Consider the following 26,151-nt stretch of genomic DNA (forward strand, 5'->3'; position numbering starts at 1 on the left):
GGCGACAGGTCTACGCTAGGATATTGGACTTATCTCAACGAACGACACTCCGTCCTGATACGAAACCCAAGCTATAAGCAATATTTTTCCAATTTCTTACGGAGCACTTTCGATGACCCACCTAGTAGCTGGAACGTCCAAGCCCTGAGAAGCTGAAAACTGTATAAACCGAACCGAACTGAATAGATCTGCTTCCCAGAACCCACGCCTACGCCATGAGAAGACACGTTTGGCCGAGCTGGCATGCTGTAGGCGGAGACACTTCAGGAGCTCCTGTAAGAACTGGTCTTTAACTACAAGTCGCACGACTTTAATTTAAAAAAAAAACTTTTCCTTATTTATTCCTCATAATTTGTTCTTAAAGGAAAAAGAAATTTGAGTTTGGCTTTGAGGAAAAAAAAAAAAAAAAAAAAAAAAGAGAGATGGATAGAGCGTCTGCCATGTAAGCAAGAGATCCTGGGTTCGAGTCCCGGTCAGAGCACACAATTTCATCTGTCCCTGTTGACGTATGTCAACGCCTGTAAGCAGTTAAGGGTGTTCATTTCATTGTAATAAGAAGTTCCCTTGGCGCTTATCTTTCCAAAGCTTTAAGCCAACTTTTTTACCAATATTGGAAGCATATTATTGACATCCGTGTGTAGCGCTAGCACAAAATCCAGGGTATTCTTAAACCAGATCTGTCTGTATTAACAACGTAAATGATTAGTTTACATACGTGTTGACATGGCAGTGATGAGGATAACAAGCACGGGATAAATACATGCGTATCGGTGTATCCACTTATATAAGTGGCATGGACACTATTGAACACTGATTGTAAAGTCACTGTTGGTATTTCTGACCAGGCTCAGGTGATACTCTCCAGTAGATCAATCAATGTTCTTCGTTTGTTGGTGTGCACTCTAGCCTTGAGGGCCGCTGAAGGAAAAAAGTACAGTGGCAACAGGTCTGTCTAACTGTGCAGCCAATCCAGCGAACCCTCTCCACCAATCGAACACTTGGAATAACCCTATACGCGACTTGATTGACGTTTCGTCCGAAATGTGGATGTCCGCCGTTTCCTCAGTGGTACCGTTTAAACAAGATGATGCGTGTAGTGTGCAGTAGTAAGTACATCGTTAAAAATATGGATCAATCAGGGTAACCGGCCTTGTTTTACTACGCACTGCACGTGAATAATCTTTTCTGCGGTGTGGCGATGGTGGGACTTTTCTCTCTTTGCCGTCTTCGCTATCGCCACTAAAGCAAAATTTATACTATCGGACATGACATTTGAATCACTCTCATTACAGGTTATTGGTTCTAATCGAAAACTGAACAGAAAATTGAAATACGTTGCACGTTTGGGTCGTCTGCATTAATATCCATTGGCATTAACACACATCACACACATTACATAACAGCATTATCATTTCCGAATTTTTGAAACTAGCGTGGCGCACAGTACAGTTACAACGTGATATTAATTTCCTCTCCGTTCTTTTGTTGTAGGACGACTCAACTTCTCGATTAATTCAAATAGTTTTTTGTTATTGGAATAAAAGCAGTAAAAACTGAAGAAAGTAGACACCCTGTTTGCTTTGAAAGAAGTAATATGTCGGACTGCATGTCACCATTGAGCCACGCCTCGTATTTCACAAGCGTTTAATTTTCAAAACGCAATGCACCAACTCTGACTGTCTTGTTGCAAAAGACATATCTGTGGCACACGTTCTCAGTACGTAATCAATGGGGTCAGATACTTATACGTAGGCTACGCAGACCTTTGAAAACTATGAGCTTGTTCGTTACATTGGAGCTGATGCTCGATGACATGTGAGACAAGTACGTAAAATACCCAGGGAATCTGGCAGTCAGGGCGTCGCTGGAATCAAGCATCACACTCATTACACGCATTACATAACAGCAGTACCATTTCCGAATTTTTCAAACTAGCGTAGAGCACAGCACAGTTACAACGTGATATTAATTTCGTCCCCGTTCTTTTGTTGTAGGACGACTCAACTTCTCGATTAATTCAAATAGTTTTTTGTTATTGGAATAAAAGCAGTAAAAACTGAAGAAAGTAGACACCCTGTTTGCTTTGAAAGAAGTAATATGTCGGACTGCATGTCACCATTGAGCCACCTCTCTTATTTCACAAGCGTTTAATTTTCAAAACGTAATCCGGTGCTAATTGTTTTAATAAATTCATGAGCGATTCCAACTCCTGAGCAGTTCTGCTGCTACCTACATCGTAGTGCGATACATTGATTCCTGTGTTTGAATGAAGCATATTCATATACGAATAGCGGTAGGAACAAGAAGAAGATTTTGTCGATACATGGAGACAGCTTTTCACGTTTGATCGCTTGATTTACAGACTTTTCAAGCAAGGTCAGGACATGCTCTGTCAGCAAGAGTGTCCCTTTTCTGATGGGGAGGTATCCCTCTGTGAGTCCAGCTAGAATGTGATGATGACCAGAATTTGCGATGCTGAAGTTCTGCAGTTCTCTACACTAAGCCCTAAGCCCCGTATGACATCATACGACAATACGTCAAAACTGGAGGGGTGGAGAGTGTTAGAAAGATTACCCTATATACTGACAACACGGCAGTAGTGAACAGGAGGGGTACACCTAATTTTGTAACTAAAGAACTCCAAGCACGTCTACGAGTACACGTACCCACCATTCGCTATTGAGTCTGGACTTTGTTGTCCAGTTCACGTCAAACTAAGATTTCCGTCAGTCACATGTCTGTTGGCATCCGTAACTTGGAGAAAACTGGCCTCGCAATTCATTTAGGCCTTCAAGGAGATAGGACATTAACATTTCTCCAGGATAGCGCTGACGGTATACGCCTTATACTGCATTGTACTCCACGTACAGGGAAATTTTCTTGTGTGAGCGATATGAGTAGACATTAAGATACAGATGTAGAGACTGCAGTCATTGCAAAGTATAATCCTTTAGACAGTAGCAGATCCACTCAAATATGTATATTATGGCCTTTAGGCATTTATGACGTCATCAGGAAAAATCTAGGGAATCTCTATAAGGACACTTCCATTTTCCTTCACGATTGGTTCAAATGGCTCTGAGCACTATGGGACTTAACATCTGAGATCATCAGTCCCCTAGAACTTAGAACTACTTAAACCTAACTAACCTAAGGACATCTCACACATCCATGCCCGAGGCAGGATTCGAACCTGCAACCGTAGCGGTCGCGTGGCTCCAGACTGTAGCGCCTAGCACCGCTCGGCCACCCCGGCCAGCCTTCACGATTGATTACGATCCAAATGCACCAGCGCTGCAGACCAAACTCTTTCCTGAAAAGTCGCTAGATAATTTAGATTTAGTACAGACAAAGTAACACAGTTAGGCCATCGTTCAAATTAAAAAAGTCAATTTCACAAGTCGTTAATAAATGCTTACAATCTTATGGGCACATTCCATGATCTTCTGAAACATAGAGATTCAAGACTTTTTCATCTGTCTCTTCAACATAACTAGTGATAGATCTTATTGCCCACGCTGTAATAAGATCTCATGAGTAGGATGCAAGAAATCAGCACGTGTTGCAGTGGGACATTTGTTGTGTTGCAGCATCAGTTCCTCTGGCTTTCTTCCAACCTGGACTACCAGGGCCTCCTGGCGTTCACGCAATGCAGGCGTTACCACGGACCCGGACGCAACACTCATGGCCTTCATGTGAGTATTGTACAAGGGCACCACTTAGCACCCGCTATAAGATACGAGATATAACGATGTATTGATATTGCTGCTTGTCAAAAGGATACTAGCATTTCCTTCTCATTAGATGTGGCTATCCACTAATAGCCTTATATCTTATGTGATCACGAGTAAGCCAGATGACTGAGATGCATCCGAAGAATCCTCAGGAAGGACCTTACAAATCCTCAGGAAGTACCTTACAAAATACTCCTTCGATCAATACTCGATTACTGTTCATAAGTCTCAGATCCATACCAGACAGGGTTGATGGAGGAAATAGAGAAGATGCGAAAAAGAGCACTACGTTTCGTTACAGGTTCATCCAGCAAGCACAAGCACGAAATTGTCACGGAAATGGTCAGCCATCTCCAGTGGCACACGCTGCAACGGAGGCGTTCTGCATCACGCTATTGTCTGCTGTTAAAGTTCTGAGAATGTGCGTTCCTAGAAGAATCAACGAATATATTGCTTAGTTTGCGGAATATAGATGTCTGAGCTGTATTTTGTCTTTTAATTTTTCGTTGTAGAGCTATCCATCAATTCACCTACGTTTTGTTTGTGCATCTACACATGATACACTTCTTATTACATGCTACATGCATACACATTCTGCACGTGATTATATATACAGTTGTAAGCATTCAAACCAAAATGAAATTCCACATTGATGTGTGAATTTATTGTGCAGATTCATGTGATGTGATAGCTCCTTATATCATTCGTTTTTAAGAGAACAGTAATCGATGTAGGTAATGGATCTTTTTTTTGGTTCGACTTATGGTATAATTATGTTTGTTGTGGTAGATACTTAATGCATGCTAGCATTACATTATTTAAATCGGCTTCTTCTGTTATAACTGTATATTGGGAATACATAACTTAACATTTATCTTGGTGAGTGATAAATTATGATGAAGTCTGACTGCGTGAACAGCAAAAATGTAGGAATCGAATCAAAATATCCACGGGTGTACTGCCGGTCTACAGTGTCCAACGGGCACAATATTTCGGCGATCATACATGTCGCCATGATCAGGTGAACTGACGGACTGAGCTCCTGTGAACGTGCCGGCACGGAGATCCGTACGCATGGCTGCTCAGAGGAAATTGGGTTCGGTCGCGGCGGCGGCCGATTTAAATACCCTCCGCCCCCGGCGCGCTCCCTCCGCTGTCCGCGCCCCGCGCCACGGTGGCGCGGTGGAACAGATTGCGATGGTGTCTGAGATGACGTCGGTGTGATGGCTCTGTCCGCCGTGGTCGTCACAACTATACGTTTGCTCGATTTACTCTTGATTAACCCAATCGCTGGTTCCCAAGCCTTGCTATGACGACCTCATAAACCGTGACTGTGGCTATAATCTTAGTCGTGCTTGGGTAGCTCAGTTGGTAGAGCACTTGCCCCCGAAAGGCAAAGGTCCCGAGTTCGAGTCTCGGTCCGGCACACAGTTTTAATCTGCCAGGAAGTTTCATATCAGCGCACACTCCGCTGCAGAGTGAAAATCTCATTCTGCGAAGTTATTGATATGAGTACTAAAAGAAATCCGCTAAATTTCGATTACGCGGTAAGTCACATAAATCTGAGGGCTGTAAATTCAACTAAATACTTAGGGATTACAATTACAAATAACCTAAACTGGAACGACCACACAGATAATATTGTGGGTAGAGCAAACCAAAGACTGCGATTCATTAGCAGAACACTTAGAAGGAGCAACAGGTCTACCAAAGAGACTGCTTACACCACGCCTGTCCGCCCTATTCTGGAGTATTGCTGTGCGGTGTGGGATCCGCATCAGGTGGGACTGACGGATGACATCGAAAAAGCACAAAGAAGGGTAGCTCATACTGTATTATCGCGAAACAGGGGAGACAGTGCTACAGACATGATACGTGAATTAGAGGGGCGGTCATTAATCCAAAGGCGTTTTTCGTTGCGACGGGATCCTCTCATGAAATTTCAGTCGCCAATTTCCTCCTCCGATTGCGAAAACATTCTGTTGGCACCCACCTACACAGGGAGAAATGATTGTCACTATAAAATAAGAAAAAAATTGTAATTGCTTGTTTTCCCCCCGCGCCGTTCGAGAGTGGAACGGTAGACAGCTTGAATGTGGTTCATTGAGCCCTCTGCCAGGCACTTAATTGTGAATAGCAGAGTAATCACGTAGATGTAGATGTTCCTTTAGTCTAAAGTTACACGTAGAGGAAGCAGTTCGACTTTGTCACAACTCATGATTAGTTAGTAACGTTTTCCTTCCTTCAATATAAGTATCTCACACAGGACGTTTTGGACATTGTGGAAGTATTTGTTGCCTCGGTTGTTCCACAAACACAGGAAATAATGGTATTTAGCTAAGCCATGCAGTAAGCCTATAACTAATCAGTAACTTTTAAACGACAGCAGATCAACCATTCATCTATATCTTATGGCTCAGAGGACCATGAATTCATGTTTCCTTCTTATCCAGTGAATGAGCCAACGGTACCGCTGTAAGCTGAAGCCATTATGCAATAACAGCCTTTTAAGCTACTTCCAGGGGCAACAGTAAACAGTCACCAGCATTAAGGGCTATATTGACCACACAAATATTACATCAAACGGTACACATCTATGCATGTACGCATGCCGTTTTGATTTTCAAAGTATGAAGAAAAACCATTTATCCGATTTGTAACCCGTACAAATTTTGTTCCGTGAGTTAAAGGGTTTCATTGCAGCTATCGAGAACACAGTTTTTCGACTAGATATTTTGATAATTTCGTGTCGCATTCTAAATTATTTACTTCTGTCTGGACTACTGTGGTAGGCAAAGAGTTTTACGTGCAAGGACGGATTACTCCTCTGGTGGAGCTCCTGATTCACTTCCGTCAGCTAACCCTAATAAGCTTGATTTCAAGGTGCCAACAAAAACAGGAAACTTTCACCATGAGACGCAGATTTATTTGTTGAAGAGACATTGGGATACATAATATTATGCTATTTCTGGAAAGCGAAAACAGCGAGCGCTCAAGACCTTTTGGTCATACTTGGACCATAGGAACAGATAACAGCCAAATTAGGTGATAAAATGAAAAAAAAGTTAACTATCACGAAATCCTTACGTGGCATCACGTTTCCAATGGTTCATTTTGTCCCTACAATTGAAAATACATCCGAGATAATACATCAGATGCAAAACAGTTGTTGACCACAGTTATCAGCGATTCAACCCTTAAGAGTACAAGATTTTAATTTCTTCAACGTAAGCTTGATTACCGCTACTTGAAAATTAAGACTTTATGCCACAGAAAGCTATTCTGTAACTGTTATTGTTGGAACATGCACTCTTCAGATCATAATAAAATGCAAACGTGTACACTGTGACTGGCTGGAAGTAAAAATAAATGTATATACAGCCAATACAGCGTTACCTGAACCTCAAATATTTGTTAGAACCGCTGACAACCTGTTCACGGATAGTTAATCCAAATAACAACTGCATGGCTCTGCTGACGGGCGCAGAACGAAACACAGCAAAGGCGACAGACTTGTGTGACGAGTAACCGACCCGCCAGGCGGCGAAGCGGTGGTTTCGGCAAGCGGCTCAGTCATGGCGGGAGCTGTCCCTTTCTTCACAGCCTGGTTGTCGTGATTTGTACCACACGGGTCAGTCATAAGGCGCGGGCAGAAACCTGTACCGAGCATGACTCTAGTCCCAGTATTCCACCCACACCACTGTGACAGCCTAGAAGGGTTTCTACCAGTGCATTATGCGCCAGAATAATGCGTCAGCTCTTTTTTTTTTTTTAATTTACGCGTCAAGTTCCGTAGGACCAAATCGAGGAGCAAATATCCAAGGTCATGGAACGTTTCAGTAGATGAAATTACAACATAAAAGAAATACCAGATAAAGATAAAATGTTTATGAACCCGAAAAAAGTCTGTCCATAAGTTTAAGTAAACGCAATCAACAATACAACAAGAATCAGCTTAACTTTTCAAGGAACTCCTGGACAGAACAGAAGGAGTGATCCATGAGGAAACTCTTCAATTTCTATTCGAAAGCGCGTGGATTACTGCTAAGATTTTTTAAGTCTAGTGGTTCCTTATTAAAAATGGATGCAGCAGTATACTGCACACCTTTCTGCACAAAAGAAGTCCGATCCAAATGCAAGTTTGATTTCTGACGAGTATTACCTGAGTTAAAGCTGCTTACTGTTGCGAATAAGCTAATATTGTTAACAAGAAATAACAGGCCAATGTCAGAACACCCAGACCTGTGAGCAGTGGTGTACTTACACCACATTGCCCGAACCGCCCGTTTCTCAGCCAAAAATGGCCTTTTACAATGGGAAGAGTTACCCCAAAATATACTACCATACGACATAAGCGAATGAAAATAAGCAACGTAGACTAATTTTTGTGTAGAACAATCACTCGCTTTAGACACCTTTCGAATGGTAAAAAGGGCAGCATTAAGTCTTTGAACAAGATCCTGGACGTGGGCTATCCACGACAGTTTACTATCTATCTGAACACCTAGAAATTTGAACTGTTCAGCTTCAGTAATAATATGCCTATTCTGTGAAATTAAAACGTCAGGTTTTGTTGAATTGTGTGTTAAAAACTGCAAAAACTGATTCTTACTGTGATTAAGCGTTCGTTTATTTCTACAAGTCATGAACTTATGTCCTGAACTGTACTATTCGAAACCGAGCCAATGTTGCATAAAATCCTTTACTACCAAACTAGTGTCGTCAGCAAACAGAAATATTTTAGAGCTACCTGTAATACTAGAGGACATATTTATATAAATAAGGAACAGGAGTGACCCCAGCACTTTCTCAACACTGTGAGTAGTGATCTTTTGGTGCCTGCTGTTAAAGGAAGAGGTGAACCAATTGTGAGCTACTCCCCGTATTCCGTAATGATCCAACTTCTGCAGCAATATTTTGTGATCAACACAATCAAACGTCTTACTTAAATCAAAGAATGTGCCTTTTGTTTAACCCATCCAGTACCTCACAGAGAAAATAGACTATAGCATTCTCAGTTGTTAAACGACTTCTTAAGCCGAACAGTACATGTGGTAGCAAATTGTGTGATATAAAATGATCAATTATCCTTACATACACAGCCTTTTCAATAACTTTAGCAAACACTGATGGCATACAAATAGATCTAAAATTGTCTACATTATTAAGCGGCTTTACTACTGAGTACCTTAATCGTTCAGGAAACTGACAATTCCTGAAGGAAAAATTACAAATATGGCTAAATAAAGGGCTAACATGTGCAGCACAGTACTTTAATTTTCTGCTAGGCACTTCATCATACACATGAGTCCTTAGTCTTCAGTGATTTATTTATTGGCTCAATCTCCCCCTTGTCTGTATCACAGAGGAGTATTTCGGACATCAATCTCGGAAAGGCATTTGCCAAGAGAGTTATATGATTCCCTGTAGAAACCTAATTTTTATTTAATTCACCAGCAATGCTCAGAAAAGGATTGTTAAATACTGTACATATATCTGATTTATCTATTTTTACTACGAACTGACTTTATATCGTCGACCTTGTCCTGCTGACCAGACACTTCCTTCACAACTGTCCGGATGGTTTTAATTTTATCCTGTGAATTAGCTATTCTGTTTGCATGTAACACACTCTTTGCCTTCCTAATAACATTTTTAAGCGCCTTACAGTAATGTTTGTAACGGACTACTCCTGCTTGATTGTGACTACTTCTAACATTTTGATATAATTTCCACTTAACCGACTTGTCAGCCATCCAGCCTTTTACTGCTAGTACCCCGATTAGAACATTTTAATGGAAAGCAACTCTCAAAGAGCATGAGAAATGTGTTAAGGAAAACATTATATTTGGCATCTATGTTATCGGCACTATAAACATTCTGCCACTCTTGTTTCTTGACGAAGTTTAAAAAAAACTCTTCATTGCTGTTGAATTAACTTTCCTACATAGTTTGTAATTACGAGTATCTTTGACATTTGTTTGAGTACAAAAGCCTTTTAGTGTTAAAATTCGTGCATCATGGTCTGAAAGGCCATTCACCCCTTTACTAACAGAATGCCCGTCGAAAAATGAAGGATGAATATAAATGTTGTCTACTGTTCCCCTGAACCCTAGTTGGAAAACAAACACAGTCTGTATCAGTTCATATGAATTTAGGAGATCTACCAACATCCTTTTCCTTGCACCATCATATACGAAATTATTATTGAAGTCACCACATACAACTAATTTCTGGTACTTCCTACAAAGTGAGTCAAGAGCCCTCTCTAGCTTGAGCAGAAACTCATAGTTAGGGTATCTACAAAGAAGAAAAATTAGAAGTTTAGTGTCGTTAAATTGAATTGGCCCTTCACAACATTCAAATATGTGTTCAGTGCAGTGCCATGATACGTCTATGAACTGAAATGGAATATTGTTTTTTTACGTACATGGCCAGTCCGCCACCCCGCAAGGACCTCCTTGAAAAACAACCAGCCAGTCTGTATCCTGGTAAAGGAAGCCTGTGAATTGTCAAATTATTTAAGTGGTGCTCCGATATACCAATAAAGTCAGAGTCAACATCTATAAGCAGTTTACTAACTCTATCTCTAATACCTCTTATATTTTGATGAAATGTTCTAATTCTTTCTCTACTTGGAAACATGATGTCCTCTAAAGGTGATTCCTTAGTTAGAGGGTCTTCCTTTAAGCAGGTATACCTATCAGCTGACTTCAATCTAAAAAAGGTGCACTTCTAATACCAACTACTATAAGAATTTTTCCATGAGTGACCCCACCTCCACCCATTACACTGTCACCTGTAAGCTTTGTCAGCCTCCACCTACCATGCCTAGTGAAACCCGATCTACTGATAGACTCAACTGGTACGCACTTTCCTTTCTGTCAAATCATTGTTGATGGAAGCAAATGACATCCAAAGACGCGAGGTGTTTTTTGTTTTTTTTTTGTTTTTTTTTGTTTGTGGTTTTAGGGCGCAAAACTTCTATGGTCATTAGCGCCCAGCCCGTGACGTAGGAAACAGGAAAAAAACGAAATTTAAAATCAGCAGCAAGGGGAACAAAGTCATAAAATTTGAGAAACTAAAGGCAGAAGGAATGCTTAAAAATCCACTATAGAAAGGGGTTGGTTGTCCCAAAAAAAAAAAAAAAAAAAAAAAAAAAAAACAAATGACTGACGTCATTTCACTGTCACTAATAAACTGTAGAACGCGGTCAGCTGAGCGCGTGTCATCTGCTAAAATCAACGATAGATCAGGCGATAGCTGTAGACGGGAGCGTAACGGATTAAAATAGGGGCATTCAATTAAAAGGTGTCTGACCGTCCACAGCTGAGAGCAGTGGGGACAGAGTGGGGGAGGATCACCGCTTAAAAGATGTCGATGGCTAAAAAGACAGTGCCCTATCCGGAGTCTAGCTAAAATTACCTCCTCCCGACGACGCGTTCGGGAGGAAGAGGTCCAAGCGCAAGGAAGGGCTTTCACTTCCCGCAATTTATTATGGGGAAGTGTTGACCAATGCGCATGCCATAAATGAGCAACTTGGCGACATAAACCGCTCCGTAGATCGGTAAACGGAAGAGGCTGAATAGCTGGCCGAGGAAGAGAGACTGCAGCCTTGGCCGCTATTTCGGCCGCCTCATTCCCACAGATACCAGCGTGTCCCGGGAGCCAGAGGAACGCCACTGAGACGCCCCCCAGGTGGAGCAAGCGCAGACAGTCCTGAATCCGGTGGACCAGAGGGTGCACAGGGTAAAGAGCTTGGAGACTTAGGAGAGAGCTGAGAGAATCTGAGCAGATTACGTACTGTATCCGCTGATGGCGGCGGATGTAGTGGACAGCCTGGAGAACAGCGTAAAGCTCCGCAGTATAAACCGAACACTGGTCGGGAAGCCGAAAGTGATTTGGGGTGTCGCCAACAATATAGGCACTCCCTACACCTAACGATGTTTTCGAGCCGTCGGTGTAAATAAATGTGGCTTCCGTCATTTGTGCACATAGAGCAGCAAATGCCCGACGGTAGACAAGTGTAGGGGTACCATCCTTGGGAAATTGACATAGGTCTCTGAGCAAGTCGATCCGGGGACGGAGCCAAGGCGGTGCTGTACCCCAAGTTGTCAAGAAGGTCTTAGGAAAGCGGAAGGGGAGAGAATGGAGCAGTTGACGGAAGCGGACTCCCGGGGGGTAGTAGGGAGGAGGAGCGGCCTGCATACCCGACATCAAAGGAGGTGTCGAAAAAAAGGTCATGGGCTGGATTAGCAGGCATGGAAGACAGATGGCTAGCATAACGACTCAGAAGGACTGCCCGCCGATTGGACAGCGGAGGTTCAGCAGTCTCAGCATAAAGGCTTTCCACAGGGCTGGTGTAAAAAGCTCCAGACACTAAACGTAATCCACGGTGGTGGATAGAGTCGAGACGCCGAAGAATAGACGGCCGAGCAGAGGAGTAGACTATGCTTCCATAATCCAATTTCGAGCGCACTAAGGCGCGATAGAGGCGGAGAAGGACCACTCGGTCCGCTCCCCAGGAGATACCATTCAGGTCACGGAGGGTGTTAAGGGAACGCAGACAGCGAGCCGAAAGATAGGAAACGTGGGAGGACCAGCACAGTTTTCTGTCAAACATAAGACCCAAGAATTTAGCGACGTCGGAAAACGGAAGGTTGACAGGACCTAGATGTAAGGAGTGCGGAAGAAACTCCTTACGTCGCCAAAAATTAACACAAACGGTCTTACTGGGTGAGAAACGGAAGCCGGTTTCGATGCTCCACGAGTGGAGGCGATCGAGACATCCTTGAAGACGTCTTTCAAGCAGGCTGGTCCGTTGAGAGCTGTAGTAGATCGCAAAATCGTCCACAAAGAGGGAGCCCGAGACATCAGGAAGGAGACAATCCATAATTGGATTAATGGCGATGGCAAACAGTACAACACTCAGCACGGAGCCCTGGGGTACTCCGTTTTCTTGGGAGAAAGTACGGGAGAGAGTAGTGTTCACCCGCACCCTAAATGTGCGCTCTGCCATAAATTCGCGAAGAAAAAGGGGCAGCCGGCCTCGAAAGCCTCAAGAGAACAGTGTGCGGAGGATGCCTGTCCTCCAACAGGTATCGTATGCTCTCTCCAGATCAAAAAATATTGCTACCGTTTGGCGTTTCCGGAGAAAATTGTTCATGATATAAGTGGAGAGAGCAACAAGATGGTCAACGGCAGAACGATGCTTTCGGAATCCGCATTGGGCTGGTGTTAAAAGACTGTGGGATTACAGCCACCAAGCTAAACGGTAATTCACCATACGCTCCAAAACCTTACAGACACTACTCGTGAGAGAAATGGGGCGATAGCTAGAGGGGAGATGTTTGTCCTTTCCAGGTTTCGGAACGGGAACGACAATAGCTTCCCGCCATCGCCTGGGAAAGGTACTGTCGGTCCAAATTCGATTGTAAAGGCGAGGGAGGTAACGCAGGCTATGGGTTGATAAATGCAGCAACATTTGGACATGGATACCATCCGGTCCTGGGGCGGAAGAGCGAGAAGAAGAGAGGGCATGTTGGAGTTCCCGCATGGAGAAAACAGTATTGTAGCTTTCGTGATTTTGAGAGGAGAAAGAAAGATGTCGCACTTCCGCTGCACGTTTCTTCGGGAGAAACGCTGGCGGGTAATTTGAAGAGCTCGAAATCTCAGCAAAGTGCTGACCCAATGTGTTAGAAATTGCGACGGGGTCCACTAAGGTATCATGCGCGACAGTGAGCCCAGAGACCGGGGAGAAACTAGGCGCGCCTGAGAACCGTCGAAGCCGACTCCAAACTTCCGAGGAGGGAGTGAAGGTGTTAAATGAGCTAATAAAGAATTTCCAGCTTGCCTTCTTGCTATCGCGGATGATGCGACGGCATCGCCCACAGAGCTGCTTATATCGGATACAGTTTGCCAAAGTTGGATGGTGACGGAAAATGCGAAGAGCACGTCGCCGCTCACGTATTGCGTCACGGCATGCCTCGTTCCACCAACGAACTGGGGGGCGCCGGGGCAATTCGGAGGTGCGTGGTATTGAACGTTTCGCAGCTGTGAGAATAACGTCGGTAATATGTGTGACCTCATCGTCGACGCTGGGAAAGCGACGGTCATCGAATGTCGCTAGAGACGAAAAAAGTGTCCAATCGGCGTGGGCAAACTTCCAGCGTCGCGAGCGCATATATGGCAGTTGAGGCTGCAGTCTAAGAACACATGGAAAGTGGTCACTCGAGTGTGTATCATCAAGGGCGAACCATTCGAAGCGCCGAGCTAGCGGAACAGTACCGACCGCAAGGTCCAAATGAGATAAATTTGTCGTGGAGGCAGACAAAAATGTGGGGACCCCAGTGTTGAGGCAGACTAGATCCGCTTGGTGGAAGACGTCTAGCAATAGTGAGCCACGTGGACAAGGATGTGGAGATCCCCAAAGCGGGTGGTGGTCATTGAAGTCCCCAACCAGCAAATACGGGGGTGGAAGCTGACCAAGAAGATGAAGGAGATCAGCTCGTGCCATTGGTGTGGACGACGGAATGTATACCGTACAAAGAGAGAACGTGTATCCAGAAAAGGAAAGACGGACGGCGACAGCTTGGAAGGAACTGTTTAAGGGGATTTGGTGATAATGGAGAGTATCGTGGAGCAGAATCATGAGTCCTCCATGGGCTGGAGTGCCTTCAACAGAGGGGAGGTCATATCGGACGGACTGAAAATGAGGGAGAACAAAGCGGTCATGGGGACGCAGCTTTGTTTCCTGAAGACAGAAGATGACCGGCGAGTAGGATCGTAAGAGGATCGACAATTCATCCCGATTGGCTCGAATGCCGCGGATATTCCAGTGGATAATGGACATAGGGTGAACAGAAAATGGAGGAACGTGACCAAGGGTGCTGTCAACTGAACGACTGCTCAGAGCTTGCGACCGACAGCATGGAATGGCATTGTCGAAGGCAGAAGATCCTGATCCATAGGTTGGTCAGGAGCAGCTCCAGCCACCAACGATCGGCCAGTTGACCGGCCACCAGCAGTGCGCCTTGGCGACACAGAAGACGGCCGAGGGCGATTTCCGCCAGGTGGTGCTGTAGATGGGACACGCCTTGGCGGAGAAGGAGAGGAACTGTGTTTCTTCGTAGCCTTCTTGGAAGTATGATGTTTAGATGAAGGAGGAACCGATGGTTGGGAAGTTGCGGTACGTAAAATCTCTTCACGAGAATGCTCTTTTTTCGAAGACTTGGCGTCTGACTTTTGGGCTCGAGATTTAGCAGAACCCGACGAAGGGTGAGCCATAGTGTGGGCAGGCTAAAGTGGTGAGGTTGAACGGGCGATCTTTGCGCTGGCCGATCTGACGACCGTGGTACTAAAGGTGAGGTCGCAAGTCTGCGTGGCCGCCTCCTTTGTTGGCCGAGGAGAAGCAAGGACAGTGCTGTATTTTCCTTTCTGAGGCACAGTGGGCTGTCGACTGGCGAGTAACTTTCGAGCAACAAAGGTCGACACCTTTTCCTTCACTCTTATTTCCTGGATGAGTTTTTCGTCCTTAAAAACGGGGCAATCTCGAGAGGAAGCAGCGTGGTCACCCATACAGTTGATGCAGCGAGGGGATGGAGGTGGACAAGCACCCTCATGGGCATCCTTGCCACATGTAACACATTTGGCCGGATTGGAACAGGACTGGCTGGTGTGATTGAACCGCTGACATCGATAGCAACGCGTAGGGTTTGGGACGTAAGGGCGAACGGAAATTATCTCATAGCCTGCTTTAATTTTTGATGGGAGTTGAACTTTGTCAAATGTCAAGAAGACAGTGCGGGTGGGAATGATGTTCGAGTCAACCCTTTTCATAACCCGATGAACAGCTGTGACGCCCTGGTCAGACAGGTAGTGCTGAATTTCTTCGTCAGACAATCCATCGAGGGAGCGTGTATAAACAACTCCACGCGAGGAATTTAAGGTACGGTGCGGTTCCACCCGGACAGGGAAGGTGTGGAGCAGAGAAGTACGCAGCAATTTTTGAGCCTGGAGGGCACTGTGTGTTTCCAACAACAGGGTGCCATTCCGTAATCTGGAACAAGACTTTACAGGACGCGCAATTGCGTCGACACCTTTCTGAATAATGAAAGGGTTGACCGTGGAAAAGCCGTGACCTTCGTCAGACCGAGAAACAACAAGGAACTGTGGCAACGATGGAAGAACCGTCTGTGGCTGAGACTCAGTGAACTTACGTTTATGAGCAGACATAGTGGAAGGTGAGGAAACCATTGCGGAAGAATCCCCCATGATTACCGGCGTCTCCGATGGCGCGCTCCTCCCTTGTGGGGGCCCTCACCGAGGGCACACCCGCCTTAGGTGATTGTTCACACCTCAGGTCACACCTCCCGACAAACGGACCGAGGGACCAATCGGCACTTTCGGAAGGTATCAGCTCGGGTAATCACCCCTCCCTGGGCCTGGCCGTTACCAGGGGGTACGTACGTGTCCTACCTGTCTACCCGGGGCGGGGAATTACGCGTTACCCCGTCACCGGCTACGCATGGAAGTGCGTGGGTCGGCCTTCAGACACGCACAGGGAGGAAAAAAGAGAAAGGGAAAGGAAAGAAGAGGGGGTCTCAAACGCCGCAGCGGAGAAAAGGGCAAGGAGAAGAGGGAAGGAAAAGAAGGACAGAGGAAGGACGAGGACTTTTAAGTGTAGAAAGCAAGTAAGTTGGAAAAGTTTCGAGCGTCCGTCTCCGGACGTAGGCACAAACCATACTCCCAGAGGGGGAGAAAGGGAAGGAAAGAGCCAGAGGTGAGGGGGGGGGGCCCAAGATGGGGGACGGGGAGGGATGCGGAAAGGGAAGGGAAGGTATGCAGCCCGGAAAGGAAGGAGGGCCACATTAGCTCGGGGTCCCGTGCTCGCTACACACGTGTCCACAAAAGAGTTGTGGACCCCCTGGGGGGACGCGAGGTGTTGTAGGTGAAGCACAAGATAGTTTTTGTGCTCGGCAGAACTCGATGGGGAATTGCTGTTAAGAGCTTAGTTTAAAACTACGCGTAGTGTGTAATTAAAACTACTGTTCGTAAGGAACATTATGGCGTTAGCGACTTTAAACATATGACGCTCCAACCAGCGACAGCTATGATAGATAATGTCCTATACACTTAGGTGACGAAAGTCATGAGATACCTCCCAATATAATGACGGACCTCCTTTCTGCCCCGCCCGCATCTCGTGGTCGTGCGGTAGCGTTCTCGCTTCCCACGCCCGGGTTCCCGGGTTCGATTCTCGGCGGGGTCAGGGATTTTCTCTGCCTCGTGATGGCTGGGTGTTGTGTGCTGTCCTTAGGTTAGTTAGGTTTACGTAGTTCTAAGTTCTAGGGGACTGATGACCATAGATGTTAAGTCCCATAGTGCTCAGAGCCATTTGAACCATTTTTTTCCTTTCTCCCGACATAGTGCAACGATGTGGTATGGATTCAACGGATCGTTGGAAGTCGTCTGCAGAAATGTTGAGCCATGCTGCCTCTACAGTTCTCCATAATAATGAAAGTAGTGCAGGTGGAGGATTTTGTGTACGAACTGATCACTCGATATGTCCCATAAATTTTCGATGGGATTCACGTCGGGCGTTGTGGGTGACCAAATCATCCTCTCGAATTGTCCAGAATGTTCTTCAAACCAATCGTGAACAACTGTGGCCCGGTTACATGGCGCATTGTCAACCATAAAAATTCCATCTTTGGATCGTTACAAATGGACTTAAAATATAGCCATTTTCAGTCAATGATCGGTTCAGTTGGGCTAGAGGACGCAGTCCACTCCACATAAACGCATCCCACACCACTATGGAGCCACCACCGGCTTGCACAGAGCCTTGTTGACGACTTGAGCCCATGGCTTCGTGGTGCCTGCGTCACATTCGAACCCTAACGTCGGCTCGCACCAACTGAAATCAGGACTCATCGGACCAGGCCACCGTTTTCCCAGTCCTCTAGGGTCCATCTGATGCCGTCACGAGCCCAGGAAAGGCGCTGCAGGCGATGTCGTGCTGTTAACAAAGGCACTCGCGTCCGCCGTCTGCTGCCACAGCCCATTAACGCCAAATTTCGCCACACTGCCCAAATAGATAGGTTCGTCGTATATCCCACAAAATTTTTCCTGTGATTGTTTCATGCAGTGTGTCTTGTCTTTTAGCATTGACAACTACGCATAAATGCCGCTACTCTCGGTCGTTAAGTGAACGCCGTCGGCTACTGCGTTGTCCATGATGAGAGTTAATGCCTGAAATTCGGCATTCTCAGTTTACTACTGACGCTGTGAATCTCAGCCTGCCACTTTCAGAAATTGAATGTTCCGTGAGTCTAACTCCAAATACCATACCACGTAGCCCACGTTCAAAGTCTGTTAATTCCCGTCGTGCGGCCATAATCACGTGGGAAACGTTTCAGAGGAGTACAAATGATTGCTCCGCCAATGCACTGCCCTTTTGTACCTTCTGTACGCAATACTACCGCGATCAGCACATGTGTATATCGCTGTCCCATTACTTTTATCACCTCCATGCAGTATGCCTCCTATGGCTTCATCATTTCTATGCCAATAAACAGCACCATACTCACTGCTCAGTGACAACGATTTGACAGACTTAGTTGGTCTTATAATCTTATTAGGGAACTGTTGTGGGAAACTTCCTGAGGTACTGAGGAGCTGCCTGGTACACCAATTTGATAATACACATAAGTGCAAGAAAAGTGTAAATTTAGATAATATTCAGGTCACAACGAAAGCATTCAATACAGAACGAATGTCAAAGTAGTGATAGGATATGGAATCTGGCTTTAGTGGATGCTATGTGGGTGTCCATGAAATGTTCCATTTGACTTTTCACGCTATTACCTTTGTAAAATTCGACACACAGAATATACTGGTGGAGAGCTTACGTATTCTTTTGGCATTTGTGCTGTGCTCTTGGACCCTATACAAGGGAATGCCTTGTAATAGGCTTGATACATGCATATACACTCTTCACATATGAGGTAGTAAGAAAGGTGACCTTCTTGAAGCTAACTATACAATATTGTAACTTCAAGAACACTGTGAAAAACAGAAACTAATGATAAATTTCTAAAAGATATTATGGACGACATTTAGATATTATAGGAATTATAGTTACAGGCTGTCAGGAATATAAACAGCTTTTTGAGCTGTATTTAATAAAAAACCATCCCATGAAAAGTGCCTTGCCTTATAAATTATCGAAGGGTGATACGCCAATGACAGCTCAATGGTACCCATAAAAGACTGAGTAAGAGAAGGCTTCCACAAAAGAATATTTAATACAATTTTTAAAAAGAAGTTATGAAAAGTTAATAAAAAAGTACTCAGAGATACTATGAAGATATAAATTGCTCGGTGCCACGTTTGGAACCTTCTTTATCATAATAGTGACAGGAACAACGAATAAAATGAGCAATATTGTATACAAAATCAAAGATCTGCCTTATGATAGTGAATGAGGGAAGGTGGCCTTTAAAAATATGAGACTCAAATTTCCACATGTTTTACATTTATACAGCTGTTAGAGCTGCACAATTTAAAATGGACCTCATAAAATCCAGTCATATAGTGGGTCGGGGGTCTCTTGTGTTGTTGCTGTCTTTTTCACACTTGAGGAATATTTCTTTCTGAGTTTGGTTATTATCTTCAGTAACTCTCAAGGGAGTATGGGTTCTTTCCTTCAGCATTAATGACAGTAAGCTATTTGCAGGCATACAAGACCTATAAAGATGAGTTAGCTGAAATGACAGAAAATGAAGTAAGTCAATAAACAGCGTCTCTCTTCTGGGAGAAAATCACGTGATAAAGGTTAAAATTGTGAAAAAACTGGCTTTTTATGTTTATAAATATCCTTCACTGTTCTAAGTACTTTAAGAAAAGAAGTCACGAGTATATTCAAGCTGCACCCGTTGTAAGTGCTGTAAGTTGAACTAGAATTGCTACAAAGAGAAAAATGTTTCATAGTCACTTAATTCTAACTGTGATTCATAAAGCAAAGTCGAATAAAGAAATGGCACCAGTGTAGTATTACATTCCGCAATAACAGGATGAAACATAAAAACAATAGCTCAGATGGCAAGCTCCGAATAACGCATCAAAGAAAATGAGAATTCGGTAGGTATATAATATTAAATGTCAAATTGAGAGCGGGGGATGAGCTCATGATAAATACAAATATTTGTTAAAACCTATGAAAGAATGAGCTAACTGCAACACTGTGTGAAGCGCTTTAATTAGACATACCAAGCTATCACAAAGTAAATATACTTGGAAATTACGACAAGATATTTCAAGATATCATCTAAAATAATTTTAATTTAGAAGAACATGGAGATAAACGACTTGTGTTCTGTGGAGTCCCATATGTACACACCGTAGCGTAGTTTACACTGACAACAAGTGAAAATGACATGAGAAGTTTATTGGGAGCTGTACGCTGACTGAAGTGTGGAGATAAAAATTTAATGTAAAATATAAAAGTACTAGGTACTGAAAATTAAACGAAAAATACAAAATTAAATGGAAACCAATGGCGTTATAATGACTGATGTATTGGAAAAAGGTTAACAGAAAAATTATTAATCTTATTATTTTTGTGGTAAGCGTGGTGCTCGCATACATTATATATCATTATATCAATTGTTACGATATTTCTTGTTACAAACTGAAAGAAACTCTTATCTACCCATGTGACCAAGCATGGAATTATTTCCACTGTAGTCTATACTACAAACATTGATAATCATTACTACTAAACTGTTCTGGGTATCATTTACAAAAATGTAATATAATGAATCACCTACTATAGAGCTTGGTGGGCCATATAATTGTCTCTTATATGACAGAAGGCACTGTTTGTTTTTCTGTGGAATTTTACTACTCTCTATTGTGTAAAAAAAGCAAATATTTCAGTTGTCTGTTTTTGCTTAAAATCATTTTAATCATTAAATAGTAATCAGCTCTTATTAAGAAGATTACACAATTTGACTTTCAATAGTAATAACAATGTTCTATACTTTCTGTATGATATTTATCATGTTTTATAAGGGTAGCTATGTGTATGTGTTCTCTGTAGCTTTGTTAGGGATATCATTCTGGATGCCAGCAGGTGAAGGAGGACTTGTTTCATAGCTTACTGAAAGCAAAAGCATTTGTTTCTTTTGATATCCTCTCTGATTACAAGCTTATAGAATTTTAATAAATTAACACTTACATGACCTGATCTCTATTCATTTTCAATCAGGTCTATTTCAGTAATTAGTTATTTAATAGACTATGTACTTAATCCACTTTGTATTGTTGTTTTAGAAACTGAATCACTATAAACGACTTATTGTCCCCAGATTCAGTTGTTAGCTATAAAGCTAGGATTTTCGAAACTCAAATACACTTAACGTATATCTATCGAATGAAATGCTGTACATTGTTAAGAAGAAATGATGAGACTGTAAAACTGATGTAAGGTGATGCTACCTTGCTTGTGGCAATCAACAACAGGGTGTCGAGTTATTTTATAGTTTCTAAGAACACAGGCTTTTTACCTGGACAGGTTTAAGGGCTTACCCTTGTCTCACGCGCAATACATTCAATTGAGCTTTCTGTACGTATTATAGAATGCAATTATGTAATTTGTTATTACAAGGAATAATGAGCATAATGTTAATGAATGCTCGGTAATCTGTTTCAGATCGCTCATTTCCATCGGTTGACTTTGCAGGTGAGTACAGCAACAGGTTTAATAGTCCAGATACGTAGTATAAATGATGATGTAGATGAATGCATGCACAAACTTTGGATCGCACAGAATGGCCAAATTAGACAGTTGACGCCAGGCTAGGAATAATAAGGATAGGGTCAATAAGGATTCTTACTAAACACACAGCTGGTTTATTCAGAGGAGAGTTCATGGGCACTACGTAGTCGAAGGCATAAAGGGAAACTTCAGTCACTTGGAAATCAGTGTTTAGTATTGGCCCACTGCGAGTCTTAGCCAGAAACAGAGAGAGAACGGTTGTTGATAGCTCTTCCGGGTTATAAGGCCGTGGTCCATGGAATTCTTCAATTCCTAACGTTTTGTCCAATACTACGTTGGACATCTTCAGAGGTATGGCTGGTCCTGCTGAGTCCTGCAGACTCAAAGTAAATGTGCTTTCTTCTTACGTGAAACTTCCAGAAGTCTAACTGATTTCGAGACATTCTCCCCGTAGAGTCTTCTAATCATACAATGAAGGCTTTCACGACCGGATGGTACTGTTGCTGATAATTCTGCCGACTGGCAGGACTCAGTAGGACCAGCCATACCTCTGAAGATGTACAACGTAGTATTGGACGAAACGTTAGGAATTGAATTCCATGGACCAAGGCCTTATAACCCGGAAGAATTATCAACAACAGTACCATCCGGTCGTGAAAGCCCTCATTGCATGAGAGAGAGAACGAGCAGCATCCCAGATCTACTACAGGTAAACGTCAGCTGGTTTGTTTGGGGGGGGGGATATGATTGGTCGCCTGTTTGGCGTCACATCAGTGCCGATACCACGTCAGCACTGGCGTTCGGACGGTTGGTCCCCGCCTCTCGGCCTCGACTCGCGAAGAAGGGTCTGAAGGTATAGACACTGTTACTATTTTATTATTAATAATTATACATTGTACAATATTGACTCTGCATGTTACGGCTATTTCTATGTGAGTATTGTGGAAGTAATTTACTTCAAAATATCGGTAAGTAATAAATGGTTCCAAGGAATCACTACGGTTTCAGATAAGAGTTGACAACGATATTTTAAGCTCTTAACAACAACAATCTCAACATTAATAACAGGAGATATCGAAACGTGATTCTATTACCTGCCAGATTTGACGACACTGTAGAAACAAGAGTTGCTCATGTACATGTGAGTCTTTCAACTGCCACATTGTCAACTGCTATCAGTATCTAGTCGTAAAGGGATTGTTTACGGACGCTATGGGTTACAACAGCGTTTTGTGAGCGAGCATTACCCTGTTGGAAAGCAGCCCCTGTAATGCTATTAGTGACTGGCAGCACAACAGGTTGAATCACCAGATTGACGTACAGATTTCCATTCAGGGTGCGTCGGGCAACCACGAGAGTGGTTATGCTGTCGTATGAAATCATACCCCAGACCATAAATCCAGGTGTAGCATCAGTCTGTCTAGCAAGCATACAGGTTGATTGCAGGCCATCAACAGGCCTCCTTCAAAACAACACGCAGCCATCACTGACACCGAAACAGAACCAGCTTTCACCAGAAAACAGACCATAACTCGACCCTGCCCTCCATTGAGATCTCGCTTGACACAACTGAAGGCGTGAGTAGCGGCGGTTTGGGGTCAGTGGAACGCATAGTACAGGGCTTCTGGCTCGGAGCTTTCCTTGAAGCAAACGACTTGTAACAGTCTGTTATGTCACTGTGGCGTCAACTGCTGCTCAGATTGCTGCTGCAGATACTGTACGATGAACCAAAGCCTTACGCCCAACACTATGATCTACCCTTCCGGTGGTACCGTGTGGCCGTCCAAAGCCCGTTTCTCTTGCGACCGTACATTCTCGTAACCACCGCTACCGGCAGTCTTGTACATTGGCCCCATTCCTACCAATGAGAATGTGGTTTCGCGGGAGGCGTGCCAGAGATAAATCCCTGCAGTCGCGCTATTCTCTATGTCCTCGGTGGCTGAGATGGATAGAGCGTCTGCCATGTAAACAGGAGATTCCGGGTTCGAGTCCCGGTCGGGGCACACATTTTCATCAGTCCCCGTTGGCGTATGTCAGCGCCTGTAAGCAGCTAAGAGTGTTCGTTTCATTGTACTTTCATTCTAACGAGCTGCATGGTCACCGATGGTATCTGTTCTTTCGGACATGTCCAAAACAACAGACATCATCTTAGTATATACATAGCCGGCCACTTGACCATTTTCTTCTTCTGTGCGAATGCACAAACAGTGCCCGAACTCTTACGGGAATCGGCAACGCGCCGCGAGTAATGCGTATCATGGGCGGGGGCACTACGAACGTAGTGCGGGACAATGCGTTGAGAATGTGGGTTTCGCGGGAGGCGTGCCAGAGATAAATCCGTGCAGTCGCGCTGTTCTCTGTGTCCTCGGTGGCTCAGATGGATAGAGTGTCTGCCATGTAAGCAGGAGATCCCGGGTTCGAGTCCCGGTCCCGGCACACATTTTCATCAGTCCCCGTGGGCGTATGTCAACGCCTGTAAGCAGCTAAGGGTGTTCATTTCATTGTAAGTTTAAGAATTGGTTGTGAAATTCAGTTAGGTTATAGTGATGTCAACGCCTGTAAGCAGCTAAGAGTGTTCGTTTCATTGTACTTTGATTCTAACGAGCTCCATGGTCCGAAAGAACAGATACCATCTTAGTATACACGAGAAGATGGTAACTGCTAATACTCTATAGTTTTGATTTTCAAGAGGGTATATCTTTTACATGCTTCACATACAAACTTGTGCTACTGTTTATAGTTACGTTTAACATCAGAGCTTTCATTTAAGTTTCGCAAATGTTAAATTTGGCTTTCACCGGACGCACGGCAAGCTTCCAGACGATAGCCCAATTGACCCCATGCTTTTGCAAGCATGTCTGGAGTCATTGCGTTCCCTGCTGTGGCTATGCATCGCCGCAGTTCATTCACAGTTGTTGGAAGAGGAGGCACATGGACGCAGTCTTTTACGAATCCCCGAAAATGAATCTCAGATCTTGAAATCAGGCCCACAATGAGGCCCATGTGAGATCGTACTTCCCTTATAGCCGATTCATGGTTTAGGTAGCTCAGTGTTTAAATTTTTTTTTTAATCTGAGCCAGCGCTATGGCGTTCCACTCTGTTGAAAAATGTAATTTTCTGCGTGATTTGTTGATGTGTTAGGGCCATCTCCATCGACTAGACCTACGTTACATAATGAACAAGCAAGTTAGTGTGTGAGGTAGCTGCTTTAGGGATACCGCTATTGTCAACCATATGAACCGGCAGCTTCCAACTACGCCAAAGCTATGGTTCAGGTTTGATGGTAAGTTAAAATTCACCCGAATTTTCTATTTTCAGTCATTTGTAAGAACTTGATGAAATAGGATGAATCTTTTTGAAAGACCCTACATATAGTACGCAGACATACTAAAAGTTATATAAAATTATAGTTGCTCTCCCTCACCCTCTACCACATAACGCACAACTACTCTCAGAATGCAAAACTTAACACAGGCTGTGATCATTGAAGCACGAATAAAAAAACAGAAAAAGCTCAAATCAACGAATCCGGAGGTGGTACTTACGTGATCACTTAGACAATAAGTGGATGAGACTGCCTTTTCTCTGCTAAAATCTCGTGTCAAAGAGTTTTGGGAGATGGTCAAAGACCACAAAACACTTTCCACATTCATTTCATCATCACGCTAATCAACTCAACCATCATGTAATAACAAAAACTACATTCAGTCAAAGTATGGGGAACTCTTAATCTATACCCCACAAGCGTCTCTAAGTAGTTGGTCTTCACATCTGAAAAGATGCGAAAGACTGAGGGGCTGTCCCCTGTCCGAAGACACGTTAAGCAGACATGATTTCCTGTAACTGGATGGAAGAAGTTGCGCCACAATTTTACAGACTCCTTATTTGAAACTCGTTATCCGCCTTGCACAGCCATCGTTCCTCCCATAGACGCATTACGGGAGTTCACAGCGATGACAATGCGACAGTCAGGGGGATGGTAATTTGCATCCCGTTAAGTAGGGCACGTGCCTTCTTAGCTGTGGTATCGGGTGCTTCGTTTCCACGAATTCCCACATACCTTATACAATAACAATCATAACTCCTCCTCCTGTCTCTGCGGACTGAAGATGGGCGTCCACTGCATTCCGCCGTGTGACTGACGAATCTCTAATTTTTTCAACAACAACCATTATTTCCTCCTTAAATAGTTCTTTTAATGTCTATACTAGGCTGACTGTGTCCTGTTCGATTCCTACCACTATGGGAACTTCTTGATAATATCGGGAATCGATCCCAGATCTTTCGGGTAACACAATCCCTGACTAATTAGATGCGGAAGGCAAACGTATAGATTGTTTAAATATTATCTACAAACAGTTAACATGTTAGCAACTATTTCTTCGATGTGCAACATTCATCTTTAACACTTGGCCTCTTGTAGCTTCTTGAAGCGAAGCATAGGGCGGAGATGTTCGGATATTCCTCTCACTCTATGCCCCCTGTATTTACAAATTCTTATAAACGTCACAGCACATACAGACTTTTAACTTTGAATGACTCAAAGTCATTACTTACCGTACAAACGCTCTCGGAGGCATTAATCCAGAGAATGCTACAGCTTCTACTTTGTCTCTGCTTTGAGACTCGTTCTC

The 26,151-nt window shown here is 43.8% G+C and overlaps 1 protein-coding gene and 1 non-coding gene across 2 annotated transcripts in view; both read left to right on the forward strand.

Moving 5' to 3' along the window:
• The window catches only part of LOC124803981 (inter-alpha-trypsin inhibitor heavy chain H6-like), a 182,512-nt gene that overhangs the window by 117,943 nt on the left and 38,418 nt on the right, over window positions 1-26,151 (forward strand). Inside the window, exons 12-13 of the mRNA XM_047264716.1 lie at window positions 3,591-3,695; window positions 21,451-21,480. Coding sequence (XP_047120672.1) covers window positions 3,591-3,695; window positions 21,451-21,480 — 135 coding nt within the window. The remainder of the gene's footprint in view (window positions 1-3,590; window positions 3,696-21,450; window positions 21,481-26,151) is intronic.
• Trnas-cga lies at window positions 5,087-5,161 on the forward strand. The gene has a single exon. It is a non-coding gene; the product is annotated as a tRNA-Ser (tRNA).

Source organism: Schistocerca piceifrons, chromosome 1 (genome assembly GCF_021461385.2).
Source record: "Schistocerca piceifrons isolate TAMUIC-IGC-003096 chromosome 1, iqSchPice1.1, whole genome shotgun sequence".
Classification (NCBI taxonomy): Eukaryota; Metazoa; Arthropoda; class Insecta; order Orthoptera; family Acrididae; genus Schistocerca; species Schistocerca piceifrons.